Below are 19,749 nucleotides of genomic sequence, written 5' to 3'. Positions count from 1 at the left end.
CTCTATCGAGGCCTGCTGTGTATCTTCAGTGTACATTCAGTGTTGTATTTGCTCTCTGGAAGTTCCATTTATAAAAGTAGCCTATGTATCTAAATAATTGTGAATGTGTACAGTTGTGGTTAATTTGACAATGCAAATACTTGAAAATAGAATTGTCTGAACTTGATCATGAGGACTGTCTTTCCCTGCTCAGGATACTCTGATCGTGTGGTCTGAAGCAGAGAACTATGATCTGGCTCTGAGTTTTCAGGAAAAAGCTGGCTGTGATGAAATCTGGGAAAAGATTTGTCAGGTATTGTACGGTGTTTACTCTATGGTTGTGTAAATCAGTGTAAGTTTTATGAGTACTACTATGCTATTTATAGTTGTTTTATGGCACCAGAAAGCATACTTTTTAACTGCAGGAACAACATTTATAGAACATGTCACAACTGTTGGTGACATACACACAAGTAAAAACATGCTTTGTCTGGAGAAATTGATTGTACCATATTTGCTTGATATTTGAAGCTCCAGCCCCCAATACTATGAATAACTATGTATGTGCATACTAGCTCACTGCTGCTTCTTTAGGGGCCAGTAAACATACATTTTCTTTGTATGCCCATATAAGACTAAGCCAGTAGTATTTTATCATTTTAAATGACAGAATATCATGTTAAAGAAGTTTGTCCTTTGCAATGGGGGACTAGAGATATTCTCTGTTATTCTTACCTATGGCCTGTGTCTAATTTCCACCCCAGGTGCAGGGAAAAGACCCTGCGCTGGAGATCACCCAGGACCCCATCGATGAGTCTGAGGAGGAGCGCTTCGAGGAGTTGCCAGAGACCAGCCACCTGGTGGAGCTGCCTCCATGCGAGCTGGCCCGGCTGGAGGAGATCGCTGACCTTGTCACTTCTGTCCTGTCCTCGCCCATCCGCCGGGAGAAACTGGCCCTAGCCCTTATGAGCGAAGGTTACATGAAGAAGCTACTGCAGCTCTTCCAGGTGTGTGAAGACCTGGACAACCGTGAGGGCCTACATCATCTGTATGAGATTGTGCGTGGCGTGCTTTTTCTCAACAAGGCGGCTCTGTTCGAGGTCATGTTCTCAGACGACTGCATCATGGACGTGGTGGGCTGCCTGGAGTACGACCCGGCGCTGGTGCAGCCCAAAATGCACCGTGAGTTCCTCACCAAGACGGCCAAGTTCAAGGAGGTGATCCCCATCACGGACTCAGAGCTGCGGCAGAAGATCCACCAGACGTACCGTGTGCAGTACATCCAGGACATCATCCTTCCCACTCCTTCTGTCTTCGAAGAGAACTTCCTTTCCACCCTCACATCCTTCATTTTCTTCAACAAGGTGGAGATAGTCAGCATGCTGCAGGTGAGTCACTGCAAACCAACAGTGCCAAACAAGATTTTTCCATTCTTAACTACAAATGTAAGTCTATTTATTTATTTCACATTTTGCAGGATGAAATCTCGAGAAGCACATCTCATTTGAGTGTCCAAAAAAAAAAACATACTTAGTAACAAGCATGTGGCAACTGTCTAATAATAAGTGAAACAATCATTTGTTTTTAAAAAAGTACACTAACAGCATAGAAACATTGTTGAACAACTACTTCTGCTACAACTAATAAAAATGCTAATACTACTTATTAACCTGTGCAACAACTACTAAGTCAACTAATAAACTACTAATACAACTAATAAACTAAGTACCTATAATATATACATACAGATTTACAAATATCTTCACATAGTGATGTTTCTATTAATTAAAAACACAAACGGTTTGTCCTTAACATTTGTGATGGGGCCTTTAAATTCACTGATTTTAATGCCCTGTTTTCTATTGGTAAATTATTCCAATCAGTTGGGTCTTTGTATCTGAAAGATCTTACAACAACCATGATGTAGTGTGAGCCCTGTCAAGTTAGGTGCTCCTTATATACACAGTACCAGTCAAGTTTGGACAGTCCTACTTATTCAAGTTTTTTATTTTATTTTTGTACTATTTTCTACATTGTAGAATAAGTGAAGACATCAAAACTATGGAATTGTGTAGTAACCAAACAAAAGTTTTAAACAAATCAAAACAGTTTAGATTCTAAAAAAGTAGCCACCCTTTGCCTTGATAACAGCTTTGCACACTCATTTTCTCAACCAGCTTCATGAGGAATGCATTTCCAACCGTCTTAAAGGAGTTCCCACATGCTGACTACTTGTTGACTGCTTTTCCTTCACTCTGCGGTTCAACTCATCCCTAACCATCTCTATTGGATTGAGTTTGGGTGATTGTGGAGGTCAGGTCATCTGAAGCAGCACTCCATCACCCTCCTCGGTCAAATAGCCCTATCACAGCCTGGATGTGTGTTGGGTCATTGTCCTGTTGAAAATAAATCATAGTCCCACTAAGTGGAATCGTGATGGGATGGCGTATCACTGCAGAATGCTGTGGTAGCCATGCTGGTTAAGTGTGCCTTGAATTCTGAATAAATCCGCGTCACTAGCAAAGCACCATCACACCACCACCTCCATGCTTCATGGTGGGAACCACACATGCAGAGATCATCCGTTCACCTATTCTGCATCTCAAAGACACAGCGTTTGGAACCAAAAATCTCAAATTTGGACTCATCAGACCAACGGACATATTTCCACTGGTCTAATGTCCATTGCTCATGTTTCTTGGCCCAAGCAAGTCTCTTCTTCTTATTGGTGTCCTTTACTAGTGGTTTCTTTGCAGCAATTCGACAATGAAGGCCTGATTCACACAGTCTCCTCTGAACAGGTGATGTTGAGATGTCTGTTACTTGAACTCCGTGAAGCATCTATTTGGGCTGCCTTTTCTGAGGTTGGTAACTCGAATGAACTTATCCTCTGCAGCAGAGGTAACTCTGGGTCTTCCTTTTCTGTGGCGGTCCTCATGAGAGCCAGTTTCATCATAGTACTTGATGGTTTTTACGACTGCACTTGAAGAAACTTTCGAAGTTCTTAATGTTTTGCGTTGACTGGCCTTCATGTCTTAAAGTAATGGACCTGGTCTTTTGCGAAATAGGGCTATCTTCTGTATACCCACCCCTACCTTGTCACAACTGATTGGCTCAAACACCGTAAGAAGGAAAGAAATTCCACAAATGTAACTTAACAAGGCACATCTGTTAGTTTAAATGCATTCCAGGTGAATAGCTCATAAAGCTGGTTGAGAGAATGCAAAGGGTGGCTACTTTGAAGATTATATTTTGATTTAGCACTTTTTGGTTAATACATGATTCCATGTGTGATGTCTTCACTATTATTCTACAATGTAGAAAATAGTACAAATAAAGAAACCATTGAATGAAACCAACAATGTTGTGACTGGGTGTCTCTTGGTGCTTTTATTTTCTTGTGAAATTTGCCCCATCTGTAGATCTGAAGATACATGTATTGATTACAATTTGTAATATTCTGCTGTTGTAAACAACCTGGAATGGATCAACTTTATGAATAGGGATGCACTGATATGACATTTTTGGCCAATATTTTCCTTGACAAAAAAAGTCGATGCCGATATTTATTAAACATTTGCGCCCTTTTAAGCATTCTAGTACAGTTAAATAGTTGCAACACACACACACAAGTTATTTTGTTGGCATTTACGTATGTCCCCATTTTACCAGTAAAACATAAAAACCAATTTGTTTCACTTACTTGCTGTACTGTTTTGTTGTTCATTTGTTCAGTCTCAACCATTTCATCATACATGTCAACAGTGAAGTTTCAGCTCTGTCTATCTGTGGCCTTTCTTCGTCGGTGCGCACTGTCACTGTGTCCTTTTCCGTCTTGTTACAGACACAGCCGGACATTTCACGCAATCCCTGTTTCTTGTTTGCATCGAAGTAGCGGTCTTTGTACCTAGCATTGAGCATGGTGACGACACAGTAGAGGCTCAGAGAATGCCACCGATTGTTCACAGCCTCTACTAGAGTACTTTTCCAAGTTAACCCGGCGGTCTGTGTTGGCGTTTTTGTTGTGCAGTGGTTTCAATGCCATGACAGGGTATCACATTTGCTGCAGACGCAGTTGCGCTTATTTCTCGAGTCAGTTGTTCGAATTGGGGCGAAGAGTGTTCCTGTTTCTAACATGTTCTCAAATGCCATTGAAATGGCAGCAGCGGAATGAGAACCAGCACATTCTTGAGCATGCAATACGGATTTCCTCAGGAAGAAATCCTCGTCGACCCACTGCGCTGTCTGACTCAATGCTCATGGGGCTGACGTCTCTGGTCCAAATGTCCGTTGTGAAGCAAATAGCAGTGATGCTCATAACAAGTTGCTTGTGGATGTGAGTTTCAACAATACTGTGTAACTCCCGTAGGGCAAAATCGGAAAAATAGCGCCTACTTGGTAGTGTGTACCGGTGCTCGACCAGTCGGCGAAAGCCAACATCACCCAAGACAGAGAGTGGTTGATTGTCAAGGGCAATGAATTCCATTATTTTGGCATCAATGGATTTTGCCTCAGTTGTCTCACTGAATTTTTTTTACTCTTTCAAATGACTGCTCGATCCACACAGCTGACATTGTGGGTTGGTTGGGAATGCTGTGTTGCATGTGTAGTGTTTATCGTGGCGTCATTACGTCGCCTACCTACGTTTATAGGTATGCAAGTCAGCTTTGACATCGGTTTTGCACGTTGGCGTTAAACTAGACATCTGGCTGATGTTGGCGTTTTTAGCTAATATTGACCGATTCCGATATGCTTACCGTTTCTATATTTATTTAAATATCGTGCATCCCTACTTATCAATGTATTTTATTTGACATAAATAGAATATCATATGAAATGTGATAAAATACTCATGCCACTTTGTTGTCTTCAGTATTGTAAATCGTTACTTCTCGATCAAACTGTTTGTCTTTTTCTCTGATATTAGTGAACAGGTTTGTAGTTGATGGGTAATCTTCAATTTAAGAGGGGAATCTGTGAAGCCAACATACCAGTAGGCCCTGAATGTCTTGGATCTCACATTGATAACAATGATAAGGCTGTGGCACGATTAGTTTTATTTTATAACTTCCCTTGGCAGGATAATTATACATGTTTAGAAGCTCAAGAGGGACATGGCCATGTTTATTCACCCCTGTAATAAATTTGGGTTCAGGCCTAGTGCTTTTTAACATGACCTCTCACCACAACACCTCTACAGACCACAGAGATCTGAGATTCAGTTGAGTATGTTAACTTTATATCCCTGCCTTACACTACAGGAGGATGAGAAGTTCCTCACTGAAGTCTTTGCACAGCTAACAGATGAAGCCACAGAGGACGGTAAAAGGAGGGAACTAGTAAGTTTAATGATTAACTCTATTTATATTTATTAAAAGCATACAAATACTCAGCTTTTGTCATGAATGTTTCAGTACTGTCCTGTGTTTTCCTTCCTCTTCACAGGTGAACTTCTTCAAAGAATTTTGTGCTTTTTCACAAACCTTGCAACCGCAAAATAGAGATGCTTTCTTCAAGACTCTGGCGAATCTAGGCATTCTTCCTGCTCTTGAAATAGTCATGGTATGAATGGTTACTATGTACATTTTAAATGTCTTCTTTTTGCATATTTAACCTGGAAATTTGGTTGTGTGTTTGATGTGGCAACATCAAGGGCTGCATCTTGCCAGCACATGTCAAAAAAAGTGGAATGAATTTAAATGTACCAGAGTGTCTCTTAAAGGGATGCTTCAGGATTTGGGTATAAAGCTCTATCTACTTCCCCAAAGTCAGATTAATGGTGACTACCATTTTTGTCTACCTCCGTACAGTTTGAAGGGAGTTGCTAACTAACGTTGCACTATGATTGGAAGTCAATGGTAACCGCTAGCATGCTAGTAGATTCCATAGACTTTGACCGCTAGCATGCTAGTAGATTCCATAGACTTTGACCGCTAGCATGCTAGTAGATTCCATAGACTGAGTCATTGCTCTACAGCTAGTTAGCTTTGGCTCGCAAAACTACCTCTAACATCCTTCATACTGGATGCATACAAAAAAAAAATGTATCTGTGATTTCAACTGACTGGCGATGTAGATAAAGGGATTCATTGCCTAAATCCTAAAGAATCCTTTTAATCCTGAATTTATAAAGGTCTAGAAAGTCAGTTAGTCCAGATTGCACGAAGACTCCTGAGCCCCTCCAGAAACACGTGGATGGAGCTGAATGAGCTATTAGTTTGAGTTCACTGTATACCCAGTGTGTGACTAGTGTGTCTCACTGTCTCCACAGGGGATGGACGACCTGCAAGTGAGGGCTGCAGCCACAGACATATTCTCATACCTGGTGGAGTTCAGCCCCTCCATGGTCCGAGAGTTTGTTATGCAGGAGCCACAGCAGACTGATGATGTACGTATATCATATAGCTAGCCCTACGTGATACTAGTGGGCCAATTTTTCAAATTTCTCTGACACGTGTAGGTGCCATATGGAGATGTGATTATGTAAATGAGAAGGCATGATTATTTAACCATTGAACTGTTTCTTATAGTAGGTGTTTACTGTTAACCCAAGCATACCTTTTCTGAGCATTTAGATTAGATGAGTCTGAATTCTCTAGGGTGTTCTAGGTTTCCTGTACTTGACGCTCCTCACCGTTCCCCTCTGTATGTTCATTAGGATGTGCTGCTGATCAACGTGGTGATAAAGCAGATGATCTGTGACTCGGACCCTGAGCTGGGGGGTGCTGTGCAGCTGATGGGGCTCCTACGTACACTGATTGACCCAGAGAACATGCTGACGCCCACCAATGTAAGACCATGTCCAAATACACACGCACTCTGTCACAACACTGGGAGTAATGATTATTATGCAAGAAAACAGAACAGCTAGCTATACCTCATGATTTGTATGATACTTTCACTTTGAATCCTGTCAGAAAACGGAGAAGACCGAGTTCCTCAGCTTCTTCTACAAGTACTGCATGCAGGTCCTAACAGCCCCTCTATTGGCCAACACTGTAGACGAGAAGAAGTCCAAAGGTGAGGAGGGGGACAATTTTTTTGTATTTTAACTCGCGTGATTATAGATCTAAATGGATGCATGCATGGTCCGTGCTATCCGGAATTTTTGGGACGTCCCAACCTCTTTGAAGTTTACATTTTAAATGGTTATTAAGGCAAGGGTTAGGGTTTAGGTTAGGGACGTCCCAAGGATTCTGGATAGCACTGATAATATATGCATTGTGTGTATGGACTCTGGTCTTTTGTAGAATTTGGTGTGTTTAGGTCCAGCTCTGTGTGGATATGCATATCTTTTTGGTGGGGAGGCCAAGATGTCTTGGTTTGGATCTATTTGTATGACTGATATTCATTGTTTTTATGTCTCTCAGCTCTGCAAGAGGGGTCCACCAAGATCAACCCAGTGTGTCCTGGTATTTAACCATATTATTACAATCCTAAATCTCATTTGACTAGGAGTGTCTCTCCCTATTGTAAATGCATGCTGCTGTCTTCCAGATAATTTCCAGACAGCTCAACTCCTGGCTTTGATTCTGGAGCTGCTGACATTCTGTGTTGAGCACCACACGTACCACATAAAGACATACATCATGAACAAGGACCTGCTACGACGAATCCTGGTGCTAATGAACTCTAAACACACCTTCCTGGCGCTGTGTGAGTCACCGGGGAAACACTACAGAGGGACATGGTTCTAGAATATGGGGAGCACCAAGCGTTGACATGTAAACATTGTGTCAGTAGAGTGCATTTGTTTAATGAAGCACATCAAGCTAGAACCCAGACCTTTGGACCCTTGGCTCCTGGGTATAATCAATTGATAAATCCACAATCTAAAATGTACTGCAAGTAATTGCCGGTATGGAGTTTCCTCAGCCTCTTTTCAAAGTGGTGATTGTACTGATTTTGTCTAACAGGTGCTCTGCGCTTCATGAGAAGGATCATCGGGCAGAAGGATGAGTACTACAACCGTTATATTATCAAAGGGAACCTGTTTGAGCCAGTCATCAACACTCTGCTGGACAATGGCACTAGATACAACCTCCTAAACTCAGCCATCATCGAACTCTTTGAGTTCATCAAAGTTGTAAGCCCCCATTCACCCTTAACATGTCTGGTTACCATTTTACCACATGCACACACTCTCATGACATCTATCTCTACAGGAGGATGTTAAGTCCCTGATAGCACACATCATAGACAACTACTACAAAGCACTTGAATCCATTGAATACGTCCAGACGTTCAAGGGCCTAAAGGGCAGATATGAGCAGGAGAAGGACCGACAGACCCTGAGACTCAACAGGTCAGTGTTTCGTCATCTCCCACAGACATGGACAGCTGGAATGGCGTTAAAGTGGACCATTTGATTCGTTTGGTTCAGTCAAAGAGGATAACTTGGCATATACTTTAATAGCAGTTGGTTTGTGTTGAGCAAAGCAATGTTGCGTTGTCAAGTAACTTATATTTTTGTTATTTATATAAAGCCTGTTAAAATTAGTTTATTCTATCCAAGCAGATATCGTAGGGATGCCCGAACGCTGGACGAGGATGAGGAAATGTGGTTCCATGAAGATGAGGATGATGACGAAGGAGAGGCTGTTGAGAAAAGTAGGCCAGAGGAAGAGTTCCCAGAGAGCTACGGAAAGTATATGGAAGCAAAAAAAGGTAAGTGCCGCCACTCCGCTCAGTGTGTTCAAACCCACAACTTGTGGAATGGTATGTTCACTATGTATTTCCGTCTCTTTACAGTTAAAGAGAGTGACGACAAAGAGAACTTCCCAACGCAGACCCCAACTGGCAGCTTTAAGTTTACCTTCTCTCATTCTGCAGGGGCTGCCAACGGTGCCAACGGCAAGCCAGCTGCCTCACACGCCGCCTCAGCCAGTCCCAACGGCTCCCCAGCCAAGTCGGACGCGACACCCGGCACCCTGGTAGTCAAGGTGAGCTTTCCCTGTCAACTGCCATTCTAATTGCCAAGGTGAGCCATATCCTCTTTCTACCTGTCAATCTGTAGTAAAAAGCCCCATTTGCCTGCCACCCCAGTAGTAAAAATTATCAAACCCAGGGTTGAGTCACTTGAGTTCTAATGTGACCTGTGTTCTCGTTGACAGACTGCAATGGTTGGCCTTGTAGACTACCCTGACGACGAAGACGAGGAGGAAGAAGACGAAGAGCAGTCGCCACGGAAACGTCCCCGTCTGGGCTCCTAAGCCAGTGAAATCGTCTGGTCTTGGTCAGCTGTGCCACAGTCACAGTCCACTGGACAGAGACCACTCCCACCTTCCTACCCTGCCCCTACGTCCCCATATCTGGCCTGTGGACCAGAGAGGTTGAACAGTGCCATGGTTTCCCTGTTGGTCCAGCAGGGGCGCTGCACTTCACCCAAACCTCAGTCGCTCTACAGAAGGGGGAGCAGGTGCTAATGGGAGAGCCAGTCAGGCTAGCAGGACTAGCTGCTTAGTAATGGAAGCTTGATTGGCTGACCCTACAGAACTGTTCCTTTGGGTTGGGTGGAGGGAACTAGGCAAAAAGAGGGGATAAGTAACACAAAAACGAACCTACAGAAAACAATTTTCTTAGTTCTGAGGAGCAGGACTCAACTGTCAAAGCTGGGGCTGCATTGCCGAGGCTCACACACAACTAGTCAGGAATCCAGTATTCATGAGTTTAAAAGTACTGTACAGTTTTTTTTTTCATCATATGCCCCCTTGAGTGATTTTAAAAAGGGGAGAGCTATACCTGCCAGTTTTTTTTTTTTTTTTTTTTTTTTTTTTTTGCTGCACAAATGGTGGGACCACTGTTCACACTTAATTAAATTCATTGTAGAAAGCAAGAGTTGCAATTCTGGTATTAAACTGCAGTAAAGTCATTTTTGCAGCCCACTGAGAATGTCTGTGAAGTTTGTGTATTCAGTGGCTTTGACTCACTGGCTCCAGATGTCTTTGTTGAGAGAAGTCTATTTTCCAGCAGGTATGTATCTTGTTTTAAAAGAACAGAAACCCTTCTCAGTGGTACATGCTACCGGTGATCCAGTTCAGTACTCCTGATGGGTTGAGTTTGTTGCTAGCACACTTCCTGTGGGTCAGAACATATTTTAATCCAAAATTGCAGCAGTGGTGGCTCGACCAGCTACTGCCATTTATATAGACCAGGGATGCCCCTTCATCCCCATGTTTGTTGAACAGTGTGGGTCTCAATTTACTGTTGGGTTAGAATAGTAGAATACACTAGGTGCAATTTTGTTGCATCAGTAGTTTCTCTTCTGACAGTCACTCAATTAGCCCATGTTGACAATTGATAAATTAGTCTAGGCCAGCTATCTAAACTTGTGGTCATGGTTGAATTACCTACCGGGTGCCCCATTTAATATATCTGATGATCAACTGCAAGTGCATTCACCCTTTTACAAAATGTGTAGAATAGCATGAAACTAAAACTTCAAATTTGCTGTCAAGATATGGGGGCTGCTAAATTGTTTTGCTCGCAGGGTGGGTGTAACAATTTAGCTTCAGCGCCCAAAGGGCCAGGGCCTACTCTGACTGCATCTGTGGGTATGGATGTGTGTAAGAAGACCTGCGAGCCGTTGCGGCCCCGCTTGTGTTCAGATTTTGGGTGGTCCCTACCCCCATCTATTGCCTATCCCTGATAGACGTAGTTTGAGATGTCAGGAAGAGGTGGAAAGCATTTGTCGAAGTACGTACAGCATCTGTGAATGCCCAAATGTAACCATTTCAATTGTCTAGAGGTTTGTTTTCTCCCTGAAATGTGTACAAAGTGCATTTACTACCACTATCTCCATTCTAAAATTTTGTATACAGTTGATACGTTTTCAGATTAAATGTGACCCTGGCATTAAAGTTGTGGATCTAGCTTTATTTTACTCTGGATACTAGTTTAATTTAATCTGTAAACTTTCTCATTTGGTTTGAGTGCTGAAAATGTCCAAATGTCTATCCAGTAGATTTGCCTCTGAGGTACCCATGCTTGTAGATTTAAAACAGGATGTACAAGTTAATTGCATCTTTCCATGCTGACCAGTAGGTTTATCACACAAGATCTCTGGCAGAAAGTGTATAAAATAATAGGATTTATTAAACAGCATACATGATCTTACATAGTTAATATCAATGCATCACTGATTCTATATAAAGATCCATTTTAATACCTTTCCTTTTGCCCCTTCTCAAGCACAGTCCCGGACCATTTTGACTACAATTAAACTCTGGGGGGGTATATTGCAGTTGCGTTTACTTCTTGATGACTTCCTCTTTCAGTTTTTCAGCCAGATGTTTTCTTTTCTGTAACTTCTTTTTATCTTCGACAGAGATCTCCTTTGAAGGGAAAACCAAGAAAGTATCAAATGTTGAACGGTAGCACCACTCAAACTTAACCCACAAATCTACTACAGCAAGGGCTTTATTCAATCCGTATCGCTGAAGTTCAGCCTTTCTTAAAAGCGATGTTAGGGGCGACTGCATATGCCGGCTCAATTGGAAATTACCCTTTTCATATTGCGCAATCTAAAGCTTCAGTGATCTAGACTGAATAGAGCCCGAAGAGTAGAAGCACACGGGGCAGCAGCACTACAAAGTGGAGACAGTTGTCACTTCAACCCAGATCACCTTGGGTTTATGTCCCCCAACGAGAGAGCTTGCAGACTGCGAGGCATTGACCATCTCTTCCTGTACACTACTAGCACCACCCCTGTTCATTTTAGGAACATAGTCCTTCGATTGGCAAGGCAGCAAAAGAAAAGGGGAATAAAGAGCAGGAACAAAACACTTTAAAGGGAATAATGTGAACAGAAAATCAGGAAACCAATAGAGAAGATTGCATTTGAAACTCACTAAAAACATGACACAGGCAGACCAGAGTTCTACTTGAATTTGCAGTTGTCAGCTGAGGTGTGGTGCATTGTTATTGTTATTAGTGGTAACTAATGAAAGCTGTTACCGGTGTGCTGGGAGTGGGGGCAGGGGGTTCCTCTGGTGTGACTGGTTTGGGTCTCTGTTCTCTTTTCATGGCCTGAAGTTTGTCCCTCTGCTGCCTCAGGTACAGCGCCCTCTGCTGGAGTTGCACCTGCTGCTCTGCTGACAACTCCTGAACACACAGAGAAACACGTCTTCAGCGAAACTGGTCACGTCTGGGTGTTTATTCAGAGTGCATGACATATGGCCCTGTGTTATGGTTAATGTCACATGACCTGGATTTAAAGCTTTTTCATCAAACCCCCTTTTTATGTCTAACGCTTCAGCACCATCCTCAGAAAAATGTAAATAGTCTAATTCATTTCTGGGAAAGCCTTAAACATTCAAATCTATGTCATGTAACATGATGAACCATAACACAAAGCCCTTTGTATGGTGTATGCAGTAGGAGAGTCTCACTGTGAACGGCTTGGAGATGCCAGCCTCCTTGCGTGCCTCTTCTATCCAGCCCTCTACTGCCTGGCTGCTGCCCTTCTCCCTGGAGACAGCCGGAAGCTCTATGCCCTTCACTGGAACCCTCACAGCAGGAAGGACTCGTGGTTCTGCATCAACACATAACCCTCCATTAGTCACACAACCTCTGCAGTACACTACCTGACCAAACGTATGTGGACACCTGCTCGTCGAACATCTCATTCCAAAATCATGGGCGTTAATATGGAGTTGGTCCCCACTTTGCTGCTATAACAGACTCCACTCTTCTGGGAAGGCTTTCCACTAGATGTTGGAATTTGCTTCCATTCAGCCACAAGAGCATTAGTGAGGTCGGGCACTGGTGTTGGGCGATTGAACCTGGCTCGCAGTGTTACAATTCATCCCAAAGGTGTCAGGGCTCTGTACAGGGCCAGTCAAGTTCTTCCACACCGATCTCAACAAACCATTTCTATATGGATCTCACTTTGTGTACAGGGGCATTGTCATGCTGAAACAGGAAAGGGCCTTTATCAAAATGTTGACAAAGTCGGAAGCACAGAATCATCTAGAATGTCATTGTATGCTGTAGCGTTAAGATTTCCCTAAACTGAAACTAAGGGGCCTAGCCCGCACCATGAAAAACAGCCCCAGACCATTATTCCTCCACCAAAATGTTCAGTTGGCATTGCATGGCTATGCATTCTCCTGGCATCCGCCAACCCCAGATTTTTCCATCGGACGGTCAGATGGTGAAGCTTGATTCATCACTCCAGAGAACGCGAGTCCAATGGCGGCGAGCTTTACACCACTCCAGCCGACGCTTGGCTTAGCGCATGGTGATCTTAGGCTTGTGTGCGGCTGCTCTGCCAAGGAATCCCATTTCATGAAGCTCCTGATGAACATTTCTTGTGCTGATGTTGCTTCCAGAGGCAGTTTGGAACTCGGTAGTGAGTGTTGCAATCGAGGACAGAAGATTTTTACGCGGTCCTACGCTCTTCAGTAAAGCCATTCTACTGCCAATGTTTGTCTATGGAGTTTGCAAGGCTGTGTGCTCGATTTTTATATACCTGTCAGCAACTGGTGTGGCTGAAATGGCCAAATCCACTAATTTGAAGGGACATGTAATGTAGATTAACCCTTTAGCATTCATGTGCTATATCTACACTACAGGAAAGGCTTCAAGGGGAACAGACTAGTGTATACTATAAACTGAGGGCACAGAGTAAATCCAGTGAACAGTAAGGAAGGTACATCACTACAGACTAGTAATAGAGCAGATGTACTGAGAACATGAAACAGAGAAGACTGTTTCAAGCACCAAAGTATATGGAGGGGAAACAGTCAGGCAACAGTATTGGAGACTGAATGTAAGTTATTACCTGATGCCAACTTAGAAGGGGGAGATGTGCTGGTATTGGCTGGACTCATCTGCCCACTACCTCCAGCAGCCTTCAGCTCCCCTCTCTGAGGAGATGTACTGTTCACCTACATGGAAGGCACAGGGCAGCCATGTCATTGCATCTAGCAGTTCTAGTTATGCCACACTGATGTTCATAAAGTTCAGGTTGTACAGCTAACATTCATGGGTGACCACAGGTCTAACATAGTGCAATAGCAGACTGTTTGCACTGCACTACTAGGAGAGTTACCGTTGCGTTTCCATTGACCAGAGGGACAGAGGGCTGGTGGCTACCACTGTCCCACACCTTTGCCTCAGCCTTGGGCTGAGCATGTGCAACATACAGGAGAGTTGTCACATACCCCACTTTAGGTTAATATACAGGCTAAAAAAACATATATTGTAACGATAATGCGGAAAAAACAGTGTTACAGGTCAAACCTTTAGTTAACAATGTGAGTCCATGTCCTAGAACAGGGCTGGATATCTGCCAGATCATGTACCACTCTGCATTAGTTGATTGATTGAAGACTGTCTAGTAATGTGATATGTAGGGACTAAGCTGCTGTACTCATCACTTCCCCTTCTTTTGTGTTGCTGCTAAACTACATAGCTCAGAATAATACTATGGCTATGAATACATGAAATAGGAACCATTTATCACATTCTACAAGCAGACAAAGTCTTATGTTCAGTATTTTTGTATTACAACAATATTAGGTTCATAACTCACCTTGTTGGTCTGTTGAATGGAGGTGGGCCTCTGGATGCTGACTGCCTCTAGAACTGGCCTATCAGAGCAGCTTCTGGACGTGGAGCCGATCTCCTCTGACTGCAGTCGCCGAGCCATCTCTAGGTCATAATCCTCCTTTGACCTCCTGTACAAACCCACATCGGGGAGATATGTTTACTAGTAGATGGTCATTTAACTCAGATGATAAGAGTGAGGTTGCTTTACATCAAACACCACCATGGTTTTATAGGGTTGCACTAGTGTGTTTCAATGTGTTACTTGTAGTTGAATACAAAGCGATCTTAAATAACACAGCCATTATTGTCACCATTTAGAGACTATAAAATAAATAAATACTAAGCTATATTGTATGCTAAATAAAAAGGAAAATGTTATTATACTAATACAATTTTTCAGAGAAAAGATTGTTTAAAAAGTAATATTTTTTTTCTCTCCCAAAAGATGGGGTTCAAGATTATTGGCAGCTGTTTTCAATACTTCACCTTGTGAGGATAATGGCACTGAGCCTTTTTATTAAATGTTTAATGAGATTGGCGGCAGGGTAGCCTAGTGGTTAGAGCGTTGGACTAGTAACCGGAAGGTTGCAAGTTCAAACCCCCGAGCTGACAAGGTACAAATCTGTCGTTCTGCCCCTGAACAGGCAGTTAACCCACTGTTCGTAGGCCGTCATTGAAAATAAGAATTTGTTCTTAACTGATCTTGCCTAGTTAAATAAAGGTCAAATAAAAATTGGAGAACACTTAGGGAGGGATCTTAGACCATTCCTCCATAAAGATTTTTTCCCAGATCCTTGATATCCTTCGTCTGCGCTTATGGACTGCCCTCCTCAATTCAAAGCACAGTTTTTTTAACAGGGTTCAAGGTAAAGGGGGAAAAAATTCTAGATCACCTGTACTCCACACACAGAGACACGTACAAATATCTCCCTCGCCCTCCATTTGGTAAATCTGACCACAATGCTACCTACTGATTCCTGCTTACAAGCTAAAATTAAAGCAGGAAGCACCAGTGATCGGTCAATAACAAAAAGTGGTCAGATGAAGCAGATGCTAAACTACAGGACTGTTTTGCCATCACAGACTGGAACATGTTCCGGGATTCTTCCGATTGTATTGAGGAATACACCACATAAGTCACTGGCTTTATCAAGAAGTGCATTGAGGATGTCGTCCCCACAATGACTGTACATACATATCCCAACCAGAAGCCATCGATTACAGGCAACATTCGCACTGAGGCAGAGCTGCCTCTGTCAAGGTGAGGGACTCTAACCCGGAAGCTTAAGAAATCCTGCTATGCCCCTCGATGAACAAACAAACAGGCAAAGTGCCAATACAGGGCTAAGATTGAATCATACTACAGTCTCCGACGCGTGTCTTTTGTGGCAGGGCTTGCAAATTATTACAGACTCCAAAGGGAAGCACAGCCACGAGCTGCCCAGTGACACAAGCCTACCAGACAAGCTAAATAACTTCTATGCTCGCTTCGAGGCAAGTAACACTGAATGTGCTGACCAACTGGCAGATGTCTTCACTGACATTTTCAACATGTCCCTGATTGAGTCTGTAATACCAACATGTTTCAAGCAGATCAGCATAGTCCCTGTGCCCAAGAACACAAAGGCAACCTGCCTAAATGAATACAGACCCGTATCACTCACGTCCGTAGCCATGAAGTGCTTGGAAAGGTTGGTAATAGCTCACATCAACATCATTATTCCAGAAACCCTGGATTCACTCCAATTTGCATACCACCAAAACAGATCCACAGATGATGCAATCTCTACTTCACACTGCCTTTTCCCACCTGGACACAAGGAACACCTATGTGAGAATGCTATTCATTGACTACAGCTCAGCACCATAGTACCCTCAAAGCTCATCACTAAGCTAAGGATATAATAGTAGGGAGGCTATATACAGGCACCAGTTAGTCGGCCTAATTGAGGTAGGTGTGGTTAAAGTTTTTATTTTTATTTTTTATTTCACCTTTATTTAACCAGGTAGGCTAGTTGAGAACAAGTTCTCATTTGCAACTGCGACCTGGCCAAGATAAAGCATAGCAGTGTGAACAGACAACACAGAGTTACACATGGACAAACAATTAACAAGTCAATAACACAGTAGAAAAAAAGGGGAGTCTATATACAATGTGTGCAAAAGGCATGAGGAGGTAGGCGAATAATTACAATATTGCAGATTAACACTGGAGTGATAAATGATCAGATGATCATGTACAGGTAGAGATATTGGTGTGCAAAAGAGCAGAAAAGTAAATAAATAAAAACTGTGGGGGTGAGGTAGGTGAAAATGGGTGGGCTATTTACCAATAGATTATGTACAGCTGCAGCTGATCGGTTAGCTGCTCAGATAGCTGATCTGTTTGAAGTTGGTGATCGATAAAAGACAGAGATGTCTCTGTCAATCACCTTCTTAGCAGTTTGTTCACCAATTACTTTGCAGACAGAGTTCAGTCAAATCAGGCATGCTGTCCGGTCCTCTGGCAGTCTCTATGGGGGTGCCACAGGGTTCAATTCTCGGGCCGACTCTTTTCTCTGTATATATCAATGATGTTGCTCTTGCTGCGGGCGATTCCCTGATCCACCTCTACGCAGACGACACCATTCTATATACTTTCGGCCCGTCATTGGACACTGTGCTATCAAACCTCCAAACGAGCTTCAATGCCATACAGCACTCCTTCCGAGTAAAACCAAATGCATGCTTTTCAACCGATCGCTGCCTGCACCCGCATGCCCGACTAGCATCACCACCCTGGATGGTTCCAACCTTGAATATGTGGACATCTATAAGTACCTAGGTGTCTGGCTAGACTGCAAACTCTCCTTCCAGACTCATCAAACATCTCCAATCAAAAATCAAATCCAGAGTCGGCTTTATTCCGCAACAAAGCCTCCTTCACTCACGCTGCCAAGCACCTGTAAAACTGACTATCCTACCGAGCGTCATCTACAAAATCGTCAGCAAACTGGATGCAGTCTATCACAGGGTTTTGTCACTAAAGCACCTTATACCACCCACCACTGCGACTTGTACCAGTCGGCTGGAACATATTGTCGCCAGACCCACTGGCTCCAGGTCAGGCGGAGCTTTATCTCAGTTCACTGGTCAGATGGCAACCCCATCCGTAGCACGCGCTCCAGCAGGTGTATCTCACTGGATTTGGCCGCCTTTCGCCAGTGCTGCCTGTGACTGGAACGAATTGCAAAAATCGCTGAAGTTGGAGACTTTTATCTCCCTCACCAACTTCAAACATCAGCTATCCGAGCAGCTAACCGATCGCTGCAGCTGTACATAGTCTATAGGTAAATAGCTCACCCTTTTTCACCTACCTCATTCCCATACTGCTGTTTTTATTTATTTACTTTTCTGCTCTTTTGCACACCAATATCTCTACCTGTACATGCCCATCTGATCATTTATCACTCCAGTGTTAATCTGCAAAATTGTATTATTCGCCTACCTCCTCATGCCTTTTGCTAATTGTTTACTCCATGTGTAACTCTGTGTTGTCTGTTCACACTGCTATGCTTTATCTTGGCCAGGTCGCAGTTGCAAATGAGAACTTGTTCTCAACTAGCCTACCTGGTTAAATAAAGGTGAAATAAAAAATAAAAAAGAGTACTGGAACGAAAGGCGGCGAATGAGGTGTTGGCTTTAGGGATGATCAGTGAGATACACCTGCTGGAGCGCGTGCTACGGATGGGTGTTGCCATCGTGACCAGTGAACTGAGATAAGGCGGAGCTTTACCTAGCATGGCCTTGTAGATGACCTGGAGCCAGTGGGTCTGGCGACGAATATGTAGCGAGGGCCAGCCGGCTACAGCATACAAGTCGCAGTGGTGGGTAGTATAAGGTGTTTTAGTGACAAAATGGATGGCACTGTGATAAACTGCATCCAGTTTGCTGAGTAGAGTGTTGGAAGCGATTTTGTAGATGACATCGCCGAAGTCGAGGATCGGTAGGATAGTCAGTTTTACTAGGGTAAGCTTGGCAGCGTGAGTGAAGGAGGCTTTGTTGCGGAATAGAAAGACGACTCTTGATTTGATTTTCGATTGGAGATGTTTGATATGGGTCTGGAAGGAGAGTTTGCAGTCTAGCCAGACACCTAGGTACTTATAGGTGTCCACATATTCAAGGTCGGAACCATCCAGTGTGGTGATGCTAGTCGGGCATGCGGGTGCAGGCAGCGATCGGTTGAAAAGCATGCATTTGGTTTTACTAGCGTTTAAGAGCAGTTGGAGGCCACGGAAGGAGTGTTGTATGGCATTGAAGCTCGTTTGGAGGTTAGATAGCATAGTGTCCAATGACGGGCCGAAAGTATATAGAATGGTGTCGTCTGCGTAGAGGTGGATCAGGGAATCGCCCGCAGCAAGACCAACATCATTGATATATACAGAGAAAAGAGTCGGCCCGAGAATTGAACCCTGTGGCACCCCCATAGAGACTGCCAGAGGACTGCCAAGTGACTGTGCATATATGATAAACAGAGAGTAGCAGCAGCGTAAAAGAGGGGTTGGGGAGGCACATAATGCAAATAGTCCGGGTAGCCATTTGATGACCTGTTCAGGAGTCTTATGGCTTGGGGGTAAAAACTGTTGAGACGCCTTTTGGTCCTAGACTTGGCACTCTGGTACTGCTTGCCATGAGGCAGTAGAGAGAACAGTCTATGACTGGGGTGGCTGAGGTCTTGACAATTTTCAAGGCTTTCCACTGACACCGCCTGGTGTAGAGGTCCTGGATGGCAGGCAGCTTAGCCCCAGTAATGTACTGGGCCGTACGCACTACCCTCTGTAGTGCCTTGCGGTCAGAGGCCGAGCAATTGCCGTACCAGGCAGTGATGCAACCAGTCAGGCAGGATGCTCTTGATCGTGCAGCTGTAGAACCTTTTGAGGAACTCAGGACCCATGCCAAATCTTTTTAGTTTCCTGAGGGGGAATAGGCTTTGTCATGCACTCTTCACGACTGTTTTGGTGTGTTTGGACCATTCTAGTTTGTTGTTGATGTGGATACCAAGGAACTTGAATCTCTCAACCTGCTCCACTACAGCCCCGTTGATGAGAATGGGGGCGTGCTCGGTCCTCAATTTCCTGTAGTCCACAATCATCTCCTTTGTCTTGCTCATGTTGAGGGATAGGTTGTTATTCTGGCACCACCCGACCAGGTCTCTGACCTCCTCCCTATAGGCTGTCT

General features: G+C 43.7%; 2 protein-coding genes across 8 annotated transcripts in view; one reads left to right on the top strand and one right to left on the bottom strand.

Annotated features, from left to right (window-relative positions):
- LOC118369813 (serine/threonine-protein phosphatase 4 regulatory subunit 3) overlaps positions 1 to 10,838 on the top strand; it is a 12,344-nt gene extending 1,506 nt beyond the window's left edge. Inside the window, exons 4-17 of one of the 3 annotated variants that reach the window (XM_035754520.2) lie at positions 194 to 292; positions 744 to 1,367; positions 5,241 to 5,318; positions 5,425 to 5,541; positions 6,251 to 6,367; positions 6,638 to 6,769; positions 6,897 to 6,999; positions 7,350 to 7,391; positions 7,477 to 7,635; positions 7,896 to 8,065; positions 8,145 to 8,284; positions 8,498 to 8,646; positions 8,731 to 8,921; positions 9,093 to 10,838. In XM_035754520.2, the coding sequence (XP_035610413.1) occupies positions 194 to 292; positions 744 to 1,367; positions 5,241 to 5,318; positions 5,425 to 5,541; positions 6,251 to 6,367; positions 6,638 to 6,769; positions 6,897 to 6,999; positions 7,350 to 7,391; positions 7,477 to 7,635; positions 7,896 to 8,065; positions 8,145 to 8,284; positions 8,498 to 8,646; positions 8,731 to 8,921; positions 9,093 to 9,191 (2,220 nt within the window). In that variant the 3' untranslated portion in view covers positions 9,192 to 10,838. Of the gene's footprint in view, positions 1 to 193; positions 293 to 743; positions 1,368 to 5,240; positions 5,319 to 5,424; positions 5,542 to 6,250; positions 6,368 to 6,637; positions 6,770 to 6,896; positions 7,000 to 7,349; positions 7,392 to 7,476; positions 7,636 to 7,895; positions 8,066 to 8,144; positions 8,285 to 8,497; positions 8,647 to 8,730; positions 8,960 to 9,092 lie in introns of all 3 variants that reach the window. The other 2 variants (XM_035754522.2, XM_035754521.2) reach the window with 2 other exon arrangements.
- Positions 10,839 to 11,055: 217 nt separating this feature from the next.
- LOC118369814 (cilia- and flagella-associated protein 36-like) overlaps positions 11,056 to 19,749 on the bottom strand; it is a 34,657-nt gene continuing 25,963 nt past the window's right edge. For 4 of the 5 annotated variants that reach the window (XM_052498668.1, XM_035754526.2, XM_052498670.1 and 1 more), the window contains 6 exons: positions 14,516 to 14,660; positions 13,763 to 13,868; positions 12,369 to 12,511; positions 11,935 to 12,081; positions 11,604 to 11,708; positions 11,056 to 11,312 (listed from right to left, as the gene is read on the bottom strand). In XM_052498668.1, the coding sequence (XP_052354628.1) occupies positions 11,229 to 11,312; positions 11,604 to 11,708; positions 11,935 to 12,081; positions 12,369 to 12,511; positions 13,763 to 13,868; positions 14,516 to 14,660 (730 nt within the window). In that variant the 3' untranslated portion in view covers positions 11,056 to 11,228. The remainder of the gene's footprint in view (positions 11,313 to 11,603; positions 11,709 to 11,934; positions 12,082 to 12,368; positions 12,512 to 13,762; positions 13,869 to 14,515; positions 14,661 to 19,749) is intronic. The other variant, XM_035754529.2, reaches the window with a different exon arrangement.

This window comes from Oncorhynchus keta, chromosome 36 (assembly GCF_023373465.1).
Source record: "Oncorhynchus keta strain PuntledgeMale-10-30-2019 chromosome 36, Oket_V2, whole genome shotgun sequence".
Lineage (NCBI taxonomy): Eukaryota > Metazoa > Chordata > Actinopteri > Salmoniformes > Salmonidae > Oncorhynchus > Oncorhynchus keta.
This window is presented reverse-complemented; position numbering and strand designations above follow the sequence as displayed.